Source organism: Oculina patagonica, chromosome 5 (assembly GCF_052425735.1).
Source record: "Oculina patagonica isolate OP01 chromosome 5, crgOcupat, whole genome shotgun sequence".
Classification (NCBI taxonomy): domain Eukaryota; kingdom Metazoa; phylum Cnidaria; class Anthozoa; order Scleractinia; family Oculinidae; genus Oculina; species Oculina patagonica.
The window spans coordinates 30,476,588-30,495,807 of record NC_135762.1 but is presented as its reverse complement, the minus strand read 5'-3'; the positions used below and the strand labels follow the sequence as shown (position 1 = coordinate 30,495,807).

At 40.6% G+C, this 19,220-nt stretch overlaps 1 protein-coding gene across 1 annotated transcript in view; it reads left to right on the top strand.

The window, feature by feature from the left end:
• Nucleotides 1-19,220, top strand: part of LOC144655131 (uncharacterized) — a 93,858-nt gene that overhangs the window by 48,567 nt on the left and 26,071 nt on the right. Inside the window, exons 6-9 of the mRNA XM_078515345.1 lie at nt 13,264-13,353; nt 14,300-14,383; nt 18,099-18,188; nt 18,782-18,871. Of these exons, the coding sequence (XP_078371471.1) occupies nt 13,264-13,353; nt 14,300-14,383; nt 18,099-18,188; nt 18,782-18,871 (354 nt within the window). The remainder of the gene's footprint in view (nt 1-13,263; nt 13,354-14,299; nt 14,384-18,098; nt 18,189-18,781; nt 18,872-19,220) is intronic.

Below are 19,220 nucleotides of genomic sequence, written 5' to 3'. Positions count from 1 at the left end.
CAAAACAAAGCGAAATTATGCGAAAAATTCTGAAAGATTAATAATCACGTATATTTAATTACAAGAACGCGATCGCGACATCTCGAAATCCTTTTGCCGTGTTTTGCTGAAATAGGTGATTTCAGTGAGTATAACTATCTCTATTTTAATTTACAGTCAACTCTTTCTAAGACGGACACCTTCGGGATCTGCCGCAACTGTCCGTCTTAGAGAGGTGTCCGCCTTGTAGCGAGTCGAGGTAACATGACACCAGTAATTCTCAGATAATAAAGCTAGACCTTTGCACAATGCAACAAACCTTTGCTAACTGCAACAAGACTAACATAATAAAAGGACCGTATTCGCTTGTTAAAGCAACAGTTGAGAGCTTCTACAAATGTAATACTGTAAGGAGAAAACGACCTCTTTAGTGCCCATACACGTAATTACGTTAAAGTGACATTGTTGTTGGGTTGGTAAGCTTGGTATGCACGTATATATCCTTAGGGCGCTGACTAACTTTGCTTTAGGTCGATACAAAGTTTGGAAGTATTTTCACCAATAAAACATGATAAAAAACTGAAAACAAGTGTCCGTTAATGATTTCAAAGTGTCCGTTGTCCGTCTTAGAGAGGTGTCCGTCTTATAGGGAGTTTGGATACAGTAAAATGACTGAAAAACGGCAGGGACCATCACCAGGTGTCCGTCTTATAGAGGTCTTATAGAGAGTTGACTGTACTTGCGTAAATTGAAGGCCTCTAACGCCAAAATTTGTCTATTTATTCACATCAAGACGTGGCCACAAAATTGCCAGTCAGAACTTGAAGCCGAAATTGAAGTTGATATCACTGATAACAATTGCCAATATAAAATGTAGATAAAAATAATAAGTTGCTGTGTAGCACTTTGTTCATGTACTATAAAAATGTTGTTTTCTTAAAAAAGTGCTAAAATGTTTTCTCGTTTAGCGAAACGTTTCGGGAATTACCCCTTGATCAGTCGCAAAGTAAAAACCGTTGAGCGATTATCAATATAAAATGTATTTGGTTGCCTTCCGTGACATTTGGTCTTTATTTAGAATGTGCGGTTATAACTTTTGAGTCAACATAGAATTAAAAGCCAACAGCGCTACAAAATCATTCGCCAGCATATTTGGATAAATTATTACCGGGTGAGGCTTATTTTGACTGACTGGGGGCACTTACATGTAAATCAGTCACGGAAAGCGTATTTAGAAGCACGTGTGTTACATATATACTGCGTGACACGCCAATCATACGGTTTGCGGCAACTCCCATTGTCCCGCGATCAATTTCAGCGATCATATTGCAGGCACGACAAAGCGTCTGCCAGCGTCGAAGGAATTATATCATAGTGGAGCGAAATTTGTGCTGTTACTAGTGACGATTAGTGACAAAGCCGTCCCAGCGACTGGAGAAAATGTTTCAAATTTTAATGGTTATCACCTACAGTCCCGTTTATAAGAGTTTTTGCTGAGAAGTTTAGGGCTGTTTCATGCTGTTTAGTGTTTCGTCGAGCTTCCGGCTTGGTTCAAAATCTGTTAATTTTTGAGGCATCGTACCTCTCAATTCAGAAGAATCAACTCTTGTCTACTAGCTGTGAGAGGGGAAGTACATCTCCACCGAACGTTCCCGTCGAGTCGTTGAGTTATTCAGGAGAAACCTTTCAACTTGACAGACAAAGAAGGACAGTTTATCCTGAACGATGCAGCAGAAATAACATCAAATTTCAATAACAAGACTAGCCAAGACTATCTTGACTTCCGCTGACGACGAAGCGATTGCAGTTGGAGTTTTGAAGTTTGTAGATGGAAGACATTTCTCATGCCAACTCCTCACAGAAAACTGACGTGGGCATAGGTGAGTGAGCGATTTGACAGTTATGAGCCTGGGATTGGGGGGGGGGGGGTACTCAGGTATGTTTTGGGTGGGTATGTGCCGCCCCGGTCTCCAAAGTAGCACCCCGTTTTAGAAAGAACTTGCATTCAAAATGATACCCCGTTCTAGAAACAGTTCAATTTTTTAACACCCTGTTTTGGCTGCTGATAATTTGAAACATTCATGAGAAATATCATAAAAATAAATATCATACCCCATTCTGGAAATTATCTCTAAAATGGATACCCTATTCTAGATCGAGAGCCCAAAACCACGACCCTGTTGGGCGGCACATACCTGTATACCTATATAGGTATTTTGGGAGAGTACCCCCTGCCGGGTTATGAGGCCCTGCCAGGACAGGGGTTGGGGTGGTGGTGAATGGTACCATACCGTATTTACTCGAATAAGCGCCGCCCCCGAATAACCGCCGCCCTTGAATAAGCGCCGCATTTGGGACAAAAAAGATAATAAGCGCCGCCCCCGAATAAGCGCCGCAGTCCCGATGCAGCGCTTATTTGATGAATTTCGTGGAACTAAAAATGGCACTACAAAGCAACTCTAAAACAAACTAGAACATTTCTTTTTATCAATAGCAATATTTTGCGGTTCAAAGTGATTGTTTTTCGTCCATTAGTTTTTTTATTTAACATTCTTACAATACATCAATAAATGATGTGAATGCTGCAAACTTTGCCAGGGAAGCTAGCGCCACTTTTGTTTCAGCAAGAGACAAATACTGACAATCAAAAGATGCTCTTTACAATTATTGTAAAAGATAAGATTTTTTGTGGCGTCCAAATTTTAAATAAGCGCCGCCCTATAAGCGCCTCCCTCGAATAAGCGCCGCACTTTACGCACGAAAAATTTAATAAGCGCTGCGGCGCTTATTCGAGTAAATACGGTATTGCCTGTCTGAATTTTAAATGCCTCAGTGTTTTATCATACTTTACATCGCCTTGACATTGCTGTTGACAATTTGCCAAGAAAGGTTGTCTTTTGTCGTGATTTCATTCTATGACTGCTGTTGCTTCTCTTTAATTAGGCCCTGTGGACTGTCCAAATTTACCCCAGCAGGGCCTCAACTATCTCCCTGTGATAAAGGAGGCCCTGCCAGGGGGGGGGGGGTCCCCGAGTCACTTGTCTGAATTTCAAAATGCTTGCATGGTGTCGCTGTTTCATTGGCCATTCTAGGCATTTTTGTCACTTGTCGAAATTTGGCAAGAAAGGTTATTGTTTGTCGCAATTTCATTTCATGTGCTGTCGCTACTTTTTGGGCCATGTCGCTTGTCGGAATTTACCCTGGAAGGGCCTCATAAAGGCTCTAACCGTTTTATTGGGTTTACTAACAAATTTTTAATGGTATTTAGTGACTCTTTTGACCATCTCTGCATTGATTTTGCCCAGTTACCCAGTGTGGAGAATTTTAAACAGAAGATCTCAGCTTATTTCAAATGTCGCCTCACCTATGTCTGGTCTCTCATCCTCTACCTTAATAATTTGTCATTAATGTGCACAAGAACTATTGAAGTTTGGCTGACACTAGAGGTTGTCCCTTCCCCACCCCCTTCCGGCCTCAAAATGTTTCCTTCCCAGTATGTCCTGACTGTTAATCAAGTAACACCTTACTTCTCTCAAAGCAAGTTAAAACCCATTAATGTTGCACAACAACAACGGCAATTAACACCAGAAACATATAGCCCCAGACTAGACCAACACTCAGGGTCTTAAAATAACTGAAGAGTCAAATTATGTGCTCAGTGCCTTAAATGTACAATTACATCTGCCAATAGTTAGGCATTCTAGTCTTCTCGGAAAAGGATGATAAACCTTAGGTCCGCTCTTCTGTATCCTTAGTCTTATAGCAGGGGATTTGAAAGAACCCACACGCTATTCACAAAGAGTACTGGCACGTCAAGCTCCCAGTGTAGTGGTCTGCAGGCCTTGTGTGTGTAAATTACAGTATGTGTACAGCACATTTGAATGCTCGATAAGTTTACCATAAAGCTCCAAAGGGAACCACCCCTTCCCCCACTGGTTCCAAAAAGAACCCCCTTAAAGAATTCCAGTTGGAGCCATAGAAACTAATCACTAATCAGCATGGTGCTTTTAACCCAAACGGAAGAGCCCAATAATTTCAGCATAAAGTTCAAATGCTACCCACCCCATGGCCAGCCCTCTGGGTCCTAAGAAGTGACCCCCTGGAGTAATTTCGAACGAGTCCTTAGCTGAAATTGATCAGCTTGGCTTGGTGCTTCATCTACCCAAAGGGTGCAGTAGTTTTAAAAGAGGGTAGCAAAGGGTTGATGCGTGAAAAGACCAAAAATTAAAACGCGACGCATGAAAACAGGGCAAATATTAGACCGTGACGCGTGAAAATACAAAGAGCACGTGATTTGTGAATTCTGCTGTATACGTGACACGTGAATTTGGTTAAAATTTGTGCGTGAAATGGGATGACAACACCCCCTTTGCTACCCTCTTAAAAATTCCAACTAGTTTGAGGAAAAAGTTAAGGTCCTTTTCAGCAAGCTATATCAGAGGGGGGCGGGTCGTCACAAAGTGAGGCAGCAAGGCGTGGGATCAATTCGGTTAGCCTAAATAGCCTTCGGTTACCCTACATGGCACTCCAGTTAGTGTAAATGGTAGTGAGTCTCCATTTAGCCTACAGTTTAAACTTAGGTAGCTTAATTGTGGTTTATAGCCTTTTTTTGGAGTATAGGGATTTCTCAGGGGCGGCCAGGGTGGTAAGTGGTATACCAATACTGTATACCTGAAAAACATGACCCCAGTAAAATTTCCCCTTAAAATCATGCAAAATACCAAAATTTGGAACAACACAGTATACTTTATACCTATATAACAAGAAGCTTGAGAAGCTTGAGAAGCTTAAAATCGGGCGCTTAATAATTAGCTATCTGTTTTTACTTAAAGGCAGGGTACAGTACAGTAAAAATCACTGGAAGAACAGTCACTTAAACCTATTCAGGCCGGGGGGGGGGGGGCTTTTGAGGCCCGCGCTGACTTTGGACGCTTATAACTTTTTCAAGATTCAACCAAACGCTGCCAAACTTTGCGCGTTTATCTAGAATTTATCTCGCAATAATTTGGTAGGATTAATTTTTGTATTGTGCCAGTAGCTTGAAATCACCATGACAACGTCATTTTGACAGGCTTGTTTTCCCAAATTTGAATTTTTCGTCTTTCTATTTAATAATGAAAATCTGGAATGTTTTCAAGATTGCATTATTACTTAATGACATAATGGTCTCAATTTATAAAAATATATTTCGCACAATACAAATAAACGATTGAATTAGACGTTTAGAAAATATAAATTTGTAACACTTAGCAAAGTGCAGCCTTTTCGCAATACTTAATAAAGGCGGGGTTTTTACCTGAAGACCAATTTTTCCAACGCTTTAGGTGGCTGACGCATTTCAGTATTTTCCAGCCCTTATTACACTTTAATGGAACAGTATACAACTCCTAATCAGGTAACTACTATTGTCAAGAAAATGATCACAACTTATTGACCAATGATTAGGTATTTGTTTCAATACCATTACTGTAATAGCAACTGGTGAAGAATAGTATTACTGACCCAAAGTATAAGGGCTAGAAAACACTGAAAACCATTTCAGCAGCGTTTCAAGGAATCCAAAAAAGCTTTACTTATCCCATATATATTTGTTTTGCAGTATTTTGTGAATTTTTGGACGATTTTGTGGGATGTCTGGGAGGCGATAGTTTTTCTCAAAGGATTAGTAAAATTTAGACAAATAAGAAATATTGGAGATTTAATGTGATTTTAAAATTTTAATTTGAAGTTGAAAATTGGTGGACGGACACCAAACAGTCTCCTGACAACCCGGAGTGCTCTTGCGAGGGGGTCAACTGTTTGGAGGTGTTTCCATTCTTTTCTTCAGTCCCTTCTTTAAATATCTTAAAGTTCCATTCAAATTCAGGTAGAACCCCACCTTGAGTTTTGTTCTTGTGAGAAAACAACAGAAGTCAAAGGTTGCGTCATACAACCAAGCATGGATTTTAATTCTCCCTCCCTTTCCATCTCCTTAGCCTTTCACCCCACCTGTCCCTCCCTTTCTACTCTCATTCAATTTAATGTTTGTTTACATTTCCTAACCAATTCAGTATCGTACTAATCTGTGCCAAGCAATCAGATAATAACCGTGAGAAATTTGCCTTAATTTTGATCTCCCATACCATTAAGACCTTAGAGTATAAACCGCTAATAAAACAAAACACATTTGATAATAATTATCTGAGGTTATACACCTTGCAGTATAAACGTACTAACGAACTTGATAACAAAGCCCATGTCGTATCAAGGATTTTTACTGATCAACATAGAAAATAAGTTCACAATGGTTTGTTCCCAAAACGTTTTTTAATGTACAGTCTCGAGGGTCTGTTTATTGACCTGTAACTTGTATACCGTATTGAAAAATTCAAAACGAACCGACTTCTGCCCGCTACCATGATATCATGTTGAAAAATTAGCTCGTTCGAAACCGTAGCAAAATCGTTAGAAACAGACAAGATACAGCCGTTTAGTACTGGCAGTCTTTGAAAATCCTGAATTTCGTCAAAATGAGCCAAAATAAAGTTTTAAAATTTCCTTTATCAATATGGTTCTTATCTTTTTATTCAATTCTATGAACTGCTTTTATGCAGTACTGTCCACAAAGATTTCAATTTCCTCAAAGTTTCGGGACAAATGGATACAAAATATTTCGTGCAGAATGTAATTTGATTAAGCGAATGTTTTCACGTCTATAAATACTTCAGGCAGTGAATGAAAAACCGTTTTGTTTTCATCGATGAGAACCACTTTCAAATAGTTAATGCATAAAAAATAAAAATCAGATCAGAATACAATAATTATTAATGTAAGGTCTCGCTATTATGTCTCGGCAGAGATACTTCTTTTTGCAAGTTCAAATGTATGCAAATTTCGTGTGAAATGTAATTCGATTCCATTGTCTTGTTTACAAACTCCTTCTTAAGAAAGTTGTATCGTGAATAAAACCCATTGGCCTTTTTTGTTTTCGTGATCATGTTTGTCTGTGATTTTTACAAAACATGTGGTCTTTTTTTTCGGAACTTTAAGTTGTACAAAAATTCCTATTTTGAACACAGATGTCACTTACGGAATTTCTCATCTAAAATTCAATTGGTATTTAATTATAATTATTTGAAGTTTTCATTTTCAAGTCATCTTTTCATTCGATAGCTTTACTGATCTCGTAAAAAATTCCATTGCCAATGTTTTGCTGACGTCTTGAGAAGTGTCTTACTAACGTCACTAGTCAAATCTAAAATAGATCCAAACTATGTTGTGCAAACATTCTACTCTTTGTGACAGGCGACTTTGACGCCCAACTGTGCGAAAATGAAAATCGACCTACTTCTTGCTAAATATATAAAAAATAGTTTTAAAGTGGAGACCGCCTCAAAAAAATGTACCGCCAGATCACACTGCTATTTGTAGAGACCAGCAAAGCGTCTAGTTTCAAAGTTTCCCACAAAAACATTGCGTGACATGAATGACGTTACCCCTTTTATTTACAAAAATAGCTTCAACTTGTCAAAGCAACTACAGTTCCCAATGGTGATTATTACAGTGGAACCCCGATATAACGATATGCCAAGGGGGCAGTAAAATTATATCGTTATATCGAGGAATCGTTATATCGGGGTTCCTTCCCATACATTTTACTATTGCCGGGACATAACATATTCATCGTTATATCGGGAATATCGTTATATCGAAGATCGTTATATCGGGGTACCACTGTAGTACTTTACCCCTTAAGCTTTTTTCTCTGTCCTCCCGCCGAAGCAAAGAAGAGAACCAGATTGCAGATTAGCCCAAAAGTCGATCCAGTGTTCCTACAACGATTTACTGTCAAAACTGAAATGAAACCGATTGGCCCAGGCTATTCCCGTCATTTTTAGCCGACAGGAGACTATCGTCTAGGACGACCAAAGGGTAAACTATAAATCGGCCACGCCCGATTAATAAAGCCCCAATTTTAACGTAATATAGTATATCTAATTTAAAATCCCCCTGTGTACTGTATATCTAAAACCCTGGCCGACCCTGATTTCTGCCCCGCTGCCTCACCTCACATACCTTGCCGCTCACACATTTGAAGAGCTCCGGATAAGAACGTCCCCTGGACTTTCTGGCTAAATCGAACGTTATCAAAACAACTCCAAATTTTGCGCATGCAGGTTTGTTTACGTGTGCTAAACACTGTCCTGTGTTGCATTTGGCTGGTCTTTTCTTCGTTTTTCAGAAATAATGTATGCAAAAAAGGCATTTTGCAAGCTTACGTTCTCCCAGTCAGCTAGCAGTCTGAGTTTTCCAACGCATCGCGTGTACATCTTTCCCTGCAGGGTTTTCTAAGCGTCTACGGAAGGCGAGAAACCATTTTACAAGCATGTCCTCGACTAGCTGCTGTTATGATTCTTGTTGATTTGAGTAGAGTAGGACTGGATACTGCATTGTGACGTAAGGTCACATGTTAGAGGCGGAAGAGTTTGAATTGAGCGAAATGGCGCCTTTGAAAGTAAAGCGAAGAAGTTTATAGTTTTAGCTCAAGTGCGGCTGCCAGGTGGTTGAAGGACATCATTATGTCTGAATACCCGTAAGTTTACAGCATCGCTCGAAGAACTGAGTCATGTTTCTGCCTTTGTTTTGTACAACAGCGCTGTTTAGCGCTTCGGAAAAGACGTTGCACAAACCAAGGTAGTTTTGAGCCTGGCCGCATAAAAAGCCTAAAACAAGAGGTTTCTTGCAGGGAACTTTGTCAACGCGAGTTTCGCAGGGTCCGCTTGGGTGCTGCCGCGACAAAGTTGCCGAGAAGTGACCTGGTTTTAGACTTAAAAAAATTCTTTATAGGTTTGGCAGGGGACCTTCCCTCGCCAAATTTTTTTCTGTGCCTCATTAAATATTCATCAATCAATAAATCAATCAATCGATTCGTGCCTTAGTTTATCTTGTTTTCGCGGGATTTTGTAGATGTGTGATGATGTAAGGAGTGGAGATAGAAGTGAGAGCAAGCCGGCGGCACTTAACTGAAAGCAAAACTAGTATAATGTGACAACACGAGCATTCAACAACAATCAGTCTTTATTTCACTTTCACCTCAAATTACAGCTAACGGTAACAGATTACAATAGTCTTGCCCGAAACAACAAAAAGCAGCTAACCGCAAGCAGACTTTAGTGAAAGCTAGCCGCTTGAAACGCTAACCCTAACCCTAACCCTTAAACTTGGGTTTAGCTTTTTAACCCTAAATTTGAAATGAAACCCTAGCGTCAGACCTACCCTAACCCTTGGGGTTTAGGGTTAAGCTTTTTTCGCTAGGGTTAAGCTAAGGGGTTGGGGCTAGGCCTGTAATCCCAAAACTTTAGCTGGTTTCATTGTTTTGCGGAACAAAAGGTTTCTTTTGTTTATCGTTTGTAAAAGAAAAGTCAAAAAGACGCCGCGCCAGCAAAAACCTTGTCTTTTGCATGTGTAATTTTTCAAAAACGAACGAAAGACCAGCCAAATGAAACAAAGGACAGTGTTAAGCACACGTAAACAAACCTGCATGCGCAATTTGGAGTTGTTTTGATTAACGTTCGATTTAGCCAGAAAGTCCAGGGGACGTTCTTATCCGGAGCTCTTCATTTGTGAGACTCATCAGGCCTAGGGGTAATAGTTAACAACAGAAAAGTAACTATCACCGAGCAGTTTTAAAGTTGTCAGCCTTGGAACATCAAAATGTATTAGTATTTTAACAGACTTACTGGGGTAGCTGTGGTAGTCAGAATATACCAAATACAAGAAGCCCTGAAGTACTGTGAACCGCTTTAACTGTATAATATAATCATTTCTCCTTGTAGTAAAACAAGGCACACCCACAGGTGACGAATTAGAAGAGCTGGGTCAAAAAATTGCAGGAGATTGGAAAAAACTTGGGCGACGGCTAGACATAAATGATGCAAAGCTTCAAGAAATACATGAAGCTCATGACCAGCTGTCTGAAAGGGGATATCACATGTTAAAACATTGGAAACAAGAAAGGGGTTCTGCTGCGACATACCAGGCCTTGCTGGGTGCATTACAACATAAACTTGTGCTGCGCCAAGACTTGGCAGAGCAGTTTTGTTACATTCATGGTAATTATTTTCTCTGGAGGAAAGGACTTCCATTTGAAAGGACTCAACTTCAGTCACTAATAGTCCTTAGAGTTTTAAATTAAGGTCTCACACATTTAGGACAGAATGCCATTATTTTTAACCATCATAGGTCTTGTTTAGGATTTGCACATGAAGAAATTAAAAACACTGTTTGCGGTCTTAAGACCAACCAAGCATGAAAAATTTTATCTTTTAGGGTTCAAAAAAACTTGAGTCAATATTTCCCAGATGGGTCTCAATCTTCCAGCGAGCATGATGATCCTTTCATATGGGAGTCCCCCCGGGTAATTTTCACAATGTTAAAATTAATGATTGATGTGCTGAACTCTGCGTTATAAACTCTGTTTTGTATTAATATTTTGTGACAGAAAATGTTCGTATTTTTGGAATTTAATAAAGAGCGATTATTGTTATTATAATTATTACTATTTATAATTATTATTATTATTATTATTATTATTATTATTACTATATATTATTATTATTAGAAATAAGGCCATATCTATAAATATCAAGTATTTTTAAAAACAATTTTTTCAAGTTATAATCCATTTCCATTCTAGCCATCTGCAGTCAATTGAGGCTCGTCAACAGTTTCAGTGCTTTTATTAATATTAATGGCAATTGTTAATAAGAATGGGCCTATTTTTGTTTTTGTGTTTTCTACGACACAAATATATCTTTTGGCTGTTCAAATAGTGTTATAATCCGTGACACAGCCCCTTTTAATTCGACCCACAACATATCCATTGGAACCGATTGGGTCTCTCTGATCCATTTCATTTTAATTAGTCATCATTACATATCTTTATAGGAACCTGTGCCATTCAGCTGCTTGCTGTTCCAGTACCAGAAGAAAAAGAGACAAGAAAAAACCCGCCTGCTACTGCAGCTACATGTGAGATTGGGGCTTCAAGCAAAGATAAAAAAGAATCAAGTAAATTAAGAAGTGGTCTGAAACGGAAAAGGTCGAAACCAAATCCAGAACGAGGTATGTCTAACAAAAGAAGATTTTCATGTTGAGGATTATGTCCAAATTATATTACAAAGTACATGATATTCCAATTTGATTATGTTGTTTCTTAACAAATTGCTCCGCATTTTATAAATATTTTGTTTCTTAAAAGCTGACTCTGTATGTAGTTGATAATATTTATTTTGTAAAAATTAAATTTATGTTTATATTTTTCTGCCGGCTACCCTTTGAGGCCTTATTTTTTGTCATGCCTCCTACTTTAAACTTAGCAACACCTCCCCCCCTAAAAATAGAACGGTCCCCTAGCTATCAACAAGCTAATTATCGTTGCTGTTGTTTCAGGTAATTTGTCTTTTAAGATTAGGTGTGCTAGTGCTGTAAGCAGAAACTCAGAAAAACACGATCCTAAACAAGCAAGAAAGAAGGTGGACTGCTATATGGGAGAGAAAGTTGATAAGGGAAAGAGAACGTTCGATATCTATTCCCACAAAGGACTAGAAGACTTTTACGCGTACTTACGAGGCCATCTTCAACTATGGATTGAAAACTCTGAAAACAGTAGCATTAAAATAACTGTGAAATGCCGTACCCTGGAAATTCTTGAACGGCTGTGGGATGATTATCTCTCTGGTCACCTTAACGCAGTAGCCGAGGAGTGCCTCATTACAGAGAAGGTTAAGGACGAGCTTGATATGGAAACCATAACGCTAACAACAACTATCTTGGAAGAGGACTACTTGGCCTGCAAATTGTCTTTGATGGAAATTTCAGGTACATTTTTGATTTAACATACTCCCCAGCGTTCCTCAGAGTCCTCATGTCTATGCAGTATGCTTTGTTTTAATATGTTGTCTTTTTGTTGTCCTGAAATTTAATCCCGCTTTCCGTTCGTCTACAGAAAGTGCGGAGAGATCGAGAAATGAGTGTATTATCTCTATTATCTCTACGTCAGCATTGCTAATAATCCTTCTCATCTTAAATTTAACAACAGTTCAAAAGTTGATTAAAAAACCCATGAGTGCAGTAAGCACATGACCTACAAACAACAAACACCTGAAAGTAGTAAAGTGTTGTTGCGATTATTACCTCGCGTATTGCATCTTGCGGCAACATGTTACACAAAGTTAAACTCATGTCTACTTCGTGCAACATGTTGCCGCAACTTGCAATACGGTTGGTAATACGCGCAACAACACTTCAGTTACAACTTACAATGCAACAATGTTGCGAGACAAGTTGAAAGAAAAAGAACGTCCGTATATTACTGGGCATTTAGGCTCATCTGTGGCACATTTCATGCGCCATTGCCTCGTTTCCAGATGCCAGTCTCTTATTGCGAGGGAAAATGGGCGCCAAAGGGAGGAAGGGAAGGCGAAAGGGAGTCTCTTCTTTCCTTTCTCCTTTCCATGGTCCCTCGCACTTCGCGCTCGTCACTAGTCGCTCGCGCTTCCCGGTCGATGTCCGTTGTCCCCAAAAAAATGCGAAGCGCCTGAGGAGGAGACTGTCATCAGCTCCAAAAAACCAATCGTATTTATTTTTCAGATGAGGCAAGTGCTGACGATGGACAGGATGATCTAGGAGGAGACTTAGAATCGAGAGAACAAGAGTAAGAGGAACTCGAAAAGCTGACAGGTAAGAGACATTTGTCGACATTGGTAGCAAGGAAAAGAACGTTTTTGTAAAAATAAACATTCCAAGTTGCTGCTATGTCGACTGCATCATATCTGTGCCTAAGGACCTGATCTCTTAGACTAAAGCAATGAAACTGGTCACTTATAACGTTACTGTAAAAGACACGATTTTTAAAAAGATCTTTAAAAAGATATAATTTGCTAGTTAGTTAAAGAAAAACCTATGGCATAAGTTTTACATATCAGTCAGAGTATTCTATGGCCTTTCAAAATGTTAGTAAAAATAAAAAACACGAAGGTTACTTCCGCAGCAAAAGAAAATCCTTTCGATGTTTTTCCACTCCCATTTGAAACAACTTCTTATTTCTTCAATTAAAGGTATTTCAGTCTATTCTGCATGGCCTCGGGGGTTTGTTTTTAGTACTTTTCTCAAAAAATACTTCTTAGCCTTCGCGATTGGCTATGTAGCGAGTCAGCGAGGAAGCGATATAATTATGTCTGTCACACGAATCAGGTCAATTGGGCCTACTGTTCCAAATTAAGCCAATTATTTTATTTTTTTCAGATGAGGCAAGTGCTGGTGATGGACAGGTTGAGCTAAGAGGAGACTTGGAATCGAGGGAACACGAGTTAGAGGAACTCGAAGAGCCGACAGGTAAGAGTCACTTGTACAAACTGGTAGCGAGGAAAAGAATTTTGTAACATAAACACTTCAAGTGGCTGCTATGTCAGCATAATATCTGTGCCTTAGGACCTGATCTCTTAGACTAAAGCAATGTCATCCAATTATTTATAACTGTAAATAGAAACAAGTTTTTAGGTATTTATAGATTGTGCTAGTAAATTGAGTCAAAGTTGCACTGGAAATTGATCGAAAGTTGCTCAAACGTTGGCACAAATCGAAAAATTGCTCCAGAGTTAAAAAAGTTGTCTTCCGGGGTAAACCATCTTGTTCCAGATAACATCTTAAAACAACTACCGTTTCTTTTCAGTGCTGCCATGAGTGAAATAACAGTGCGGGCAGAGGAATGAGTGGAAAAACTAAATATTTAAATATTCATATAAAACTGAGGAAAATTTTATGTCCGCTTCTCGTAAACATCGGTGCATGCCAGGTTACGTTACGAATTTTAAAGTCTACACTAGCCTTTAGTCCAATTTATTTGTAATTGTTATTTTGGTTGTATACTTTTGTCTTGATAACACAAGCCAAATAATCAGCACAGCATTCATTACCAGTTTGGTACGGCAGTCTTCAAGTTATCAATTGCTTAAAACTGGGCCACATTTGAAAAGTTGAAATCAAAAGCCATGAGTGCAGTTACAAACAACAAACTGTGAGCTTTTCTGGGAATAGCAACCTGTGTTTAGGCTCATCTGTGGCACATTTAATTCGCCACCGCCTCGTTCCCAGATGGTGCTTCGTCATTTCTTTCTTCCCATGGCACCTCGCACCACCGCACCCGTCACTAGTTGCCCGGTCGTTGTCCGTTATCCTCAGGAAAAGTGCATCTGAAAAGGAGGCTGTCATTCGCCAGGCTACTGTTATGGCTACCTAGTTCCTAATTTAACTGAGCATTTTTCTTTGTTTCTATTTGAAGCATGTGCTGATGTTGGACAGGTTGAGCTACGAGGAGACTTGGAATCGAGAGAACAAGAGTTAGAGGAACTTAAAGAGCTGACAGGTAGGAGACATTTGTCCAAATTAGATGCAATTTAAGGAAAAGAATTTTGTGAAATAAACACTTCAAGTGACTGCTATGTCAGCACTTTATCTGTGCCTAAGGACCTGACCTCTTAGACTAAAGCTTTGTCATCCAGTTGTTTATAACTGTAAACAGCAAGATTTTTAAATTCACTATTTGATTTTCATTACAAAACTATGGCATACAGTTCACATACATATCCGAGTTTTCTGCTGTGTGGTCTTTCCAAATCTTAGTAAAATTGTCGCTCATTTTTACACCCCCATAAAAAACAACGTCTAAAATCAACTAGGTCTTTATAGATTGTGCCAGGAAAATGAGTCAAAGTTGCTCCGGAAATAGCCTGTTTCAGGCTCTTGGTTTGTGGGGGAAAGCGAAAAAAGCGGGCGAGCTGAGCGATGCTCAAAAGTAGCCACAAATAGAAAAATTGCTCAGGAATTATAATTTAATTTGTCTGCGAGAGTAAACCATCTTATTTCTAGTAAAATCTTTAATTACAATCTTAAATAACATCGTTACTTTCCAGTGCTGCCATGAGTGAAATAATCAGGCGTATAGTAACCGAACAGAATCGAACTAAAATTCAATCCAACCCATGTGTGCCTGCTCGCTCTGTAATCGTGCAGGTTTATAAAGACTTGTGTTACGAATCTGTCATCGATTTCAGTACTTTTGCTGTATTTACTGGCGTGGTGACCACGTCCTCGAACTTAGGCCAAGAAATCAGCGCCCAAGACGGAAAATTCAAGGCAATGCCACTCATTCCAAACACATGACGTGGATACTTTGAACATTCTCATCGTTCAAGCACCATTCTATCGTAAACCCAATACACAGCAACAGTCATGGGAACACTGCACGGGCTCCAAAACAATGGAGCCTCTCGAAGAACGAAACCATCAACAGCTTCGAGAGTTGGAGGCAAAATCTTGTGTATACTCTGTCACTCGACACTAATCGCTACATTTCTCGCCAATGTAGCCACCTGGGCAAAAGGGAAAAAAAAAAAAAAAAAAAGAAAGAAGCCCCTGTGCGGTTTCACTGACGACGAAGAAACCATACCGCTCTCCAGACGCCGAACAGCTCGACAGAAAGTCAATTTTTTGGAACTTATGCTTGGCCAAATAGCCAACTATTGCCCTGTTATATCAAGGAACACTTTGGTGAAGAACTCGACCTCCATTCAGTCATTCAGTCATTCATTCACTCCTCGCAAAACTGGACGACACCATCGCTGGCCGCGAATCTAAAGAAACAATTCAGTGTACAGATGACCTCCGTACGTCATTCCGCAACGCCCAGACAGCCCCGTCCACTGCTCACACCATCTCACTCCCTAGATCCCTAGATGGATTGTAACAGATGGAGCTGTCCGGAAACCCGGAATAGGCGCCGCCCTGTATGTCACCTGCGATAGCAAGTTACGCCTGCCAGGTTTTTTAGTGCTAAACTACGCGGCTCACAGACAGCATGGCTACCATGCGAGGTGAAAGCTTTAGCTATTGCCGTTGCCACCAAGCACTTCAGCCCATACCTTATATAGTCTCATCATAAGGCCTGCGTACTAACTGACAGCAAACCCTCTGTACAGGCGTATGAAGAACTATGCCGAGGAGAGTTCTCATCAAGCCTCCGTGTGTCTACCTTCCTGTCTACTGTGAGCCGATATCAGCCCTCTGTAAGACACATATCTGGCTCTGCAATACTGCCTTTATATTTGTCCAGCCGTCATGCTGCGCCATGTGAGGATAAAACCTGCCAGGTCTGCGCCTTTACGAAGCTCACCCAGGAATCAGTTATCAGACGCACATCATCTCAAGATATGCTCAGTGGCAACAAGCACCTCCCATTCACCAGCCACACTGCCAGGTTGTCCACACAGGCCGAATGTGCCGATTTACGACGCACTCATGCACACCTCCAACAGGGAACACGTCCTTCAAAAAACTCATGAACATAAGGGACGTTAAGAGGTACCTCAATGTAGCAACCATTGTGAAAGACGGTTTGCTTGTTGTCAAGCGCAACGAGCCCCTCGCACCAACCCGTGAATGCATTATCGTCCCCCGAAAAGTACTAGAGAGACTCTTAACTGCGTTACACATCCAACTCGGTCACCCATCCAGTCATCAACTCAAGGCTGCTACCAAGTGCTATCTGTATACGCTGGGCATGGTCAAGGCCATTGACCGTGCGTCTCAAGCTTTCCACAATGTGCAGTATTACGTCAAACCCCGAAAATGCACGAGGAACAGTCTTCTTCCCATCCACCCGACGCTATTGGTGTATCGTTTGCCGCAGATTTTATCAAGTGCTCGAGACAGCTCGTACTAATGTAACACGAATGCATGACTTCTTTCACAGCCAAGACTCTACTGGAAGATGAGCGACACAACACTCTTTTGACGCCCTTATCCACCTTTGTGTCTAAATGCGTCTACTAGACGGACCATCAGCCGTCACACGCACTGGTTCCGCCTCTGGATTCAAGGCACTAACAGAAGATCAACTACTGAAGCATCACAGAATCACCGTAGAGATAGGTAATTCCAAGAATCGCAACAAAAATCCTGTAGCCGAGAGGGCGGTTCAAGAGGTTGAAAATAAGTTACTCCGACATGATCCACTAGCCGGTCCTGTGTCTCTTTTTACCCTCTCAGTAGCGACAGCCAACTGAAACGCACGCATCCGCTCTAGTAGCCTTTCGGCCAAAGAGATTTGGACACAGCGAGATTAATTTTCTAACCAGCAGATACCATTGCACGACCAAAACCTCATTGTTCAGCAGCACGAACAACGTACGGCCAACCATCCTCACAGCGAGAAGGCAAAGGCCCCCATCCCGCTGCCCACCTGACGCATCACTGTCAGTTATTTACTCTACCCGTACTTCGATCGCAATACGACTAGAGCACGCGATCGCTATTTGGCCGTAGAAGTAACCGGCTCTTTCTGCAACATCAGAAAGTTTGTCGGCTCTCAGCTTCGAAGCACATCTTATCGTGTGAAGACATTTGATTGCTACCGGATTCCATCTGAGGTAGTGGACTACCGACCATCAGCAATCAGCGATGATGCAGACTCGTCATCCGATGAAGCCCCACCAGCACAACCAGTGCCTTCCCCTCCATCTCCACCTGTCATACCGAGTGCAATCTCGACACCCGCTGCTCAAAACGTTGCGAATGCCCGTGAAGACACTCACCCTGATCCAGCAATAGACTCTGACTCTGATACCGGTACCCCACCTTGCAGATCTACACCTGTGCGACGTCGCCCAGCACGTTATAATGACTTTGTTCTGGACTCTTACTGATTAACCAGTGGTTGTGGTAGTGGTAGTGGTAGTGGTAGTGGTAGTGGTAGTGGTAGTGGTAGTGGTAGTGGTAGTGGTAGTGGTAGTGGTAGTGGTAGTGGTAGTCGTAGTAGTAGTAGTAGTAGTAGTAGTAGTAGTGGTGGTGGTAGTGGTGGAAGTGGTGGTAGTGGTGGTAGTGGTAGTAGTGGTAGTAGTGGTAGCAGCCTTCTCCTTCGTTTTATCCTCGTGTTCTCGTGTTCTCGTGTTCTCGTACTTCCCGTTCTTAGTCCGTTGTCCTTGGCAAAATGTCGAAGTGCCTGAGGAGAAAGCTGTCATTCGCTTGTGTATGATAGGCCACGTAGCTCCAAATTAAAGTCAATCATTTTTTCATTTTTTTAGTTGAAGCAAGTGCTGATAATGGACAGGTCGAGCTACGAGGAGACTTGGAATCGAGAGAACACGAGTTAGAGGAACTCAAAGAGCCGACAGGTAAGAGACACGTGTCCAAACTGGTACCAAGGAAAACAATTTTGTAAAATTAACATTTCAACTTGTTGCTATGTCAGCATAAAACCTGTGCCTAAGGACTGAGAGTTTCAAACTGTTATTACGTTACTATTATTTCCACCAAGCTCCAAATTAAAATAAAATATAAAAAAATAATTAAATATATGTTTAAAGTGGTCATGCACTTAGCTTCATATCTCAACGAGATAGCTAGTTTACAGGCATGCCACTAAAACAGAGGAAACAAAAAATTTTAAATGAACACAACAAGGTTAAAAATCCCAACTGGCAGGAGGCCGACCAGTTGGCTATATAGAAAGCGTGGTCGAGGATTTTGACAACCGAGAAACAAATTCAGCTAGTGGCAGGGGCAGGTCTTGAACCGGGGACCTCCGGATTACAATACCAGCGCCCTAAACCACTCGGCCACGCTTGCCTCCCATAATTTTTTATTTTTTATTTTTTATTTTTATGTATAATATAATGAGGGCCACTAGTTTCTCAGTTTTTAACTGTAAAGTGTTTTTACCCTCGTTAAATAAAGTTAATAATAACCAATCATTTTCTTTTTTTAGATGAGGCAAGTGCTAATGATGGAAAGGCTGAGCGACGAGGAGACCTGGAATCGAGAGAACACGAGTTAGAGGAACTCGAAGAGCCGACAGGTAAGAGACACTTGTACAAACTGGCAGCAAGGTGGTGTCAGCATAATTTCCGTGCCTGAGGAACTCATCTCTCAGACTAAAGAAATGAATCTGATCATTTATAACGTTACTGTAAAAGACAAGGTTTTTATAATTCGCTTGTTCGTTAAAAACAAGAATGACATAAGTTTTACATATCAGGCAGATTATTGGTCTTTCAAAATCTTAGTAAACGTTACAAACACTAAGGCACATCCTTAGCATGTATAAGAAAATCCTCTCGATGATTTTAACACCCCCATGTGAAACAACGTCTAAAATTCTTCAGTTAAAAGTCATTTTCTGTCTGCACTGAGCAGTCTCGAGGTTT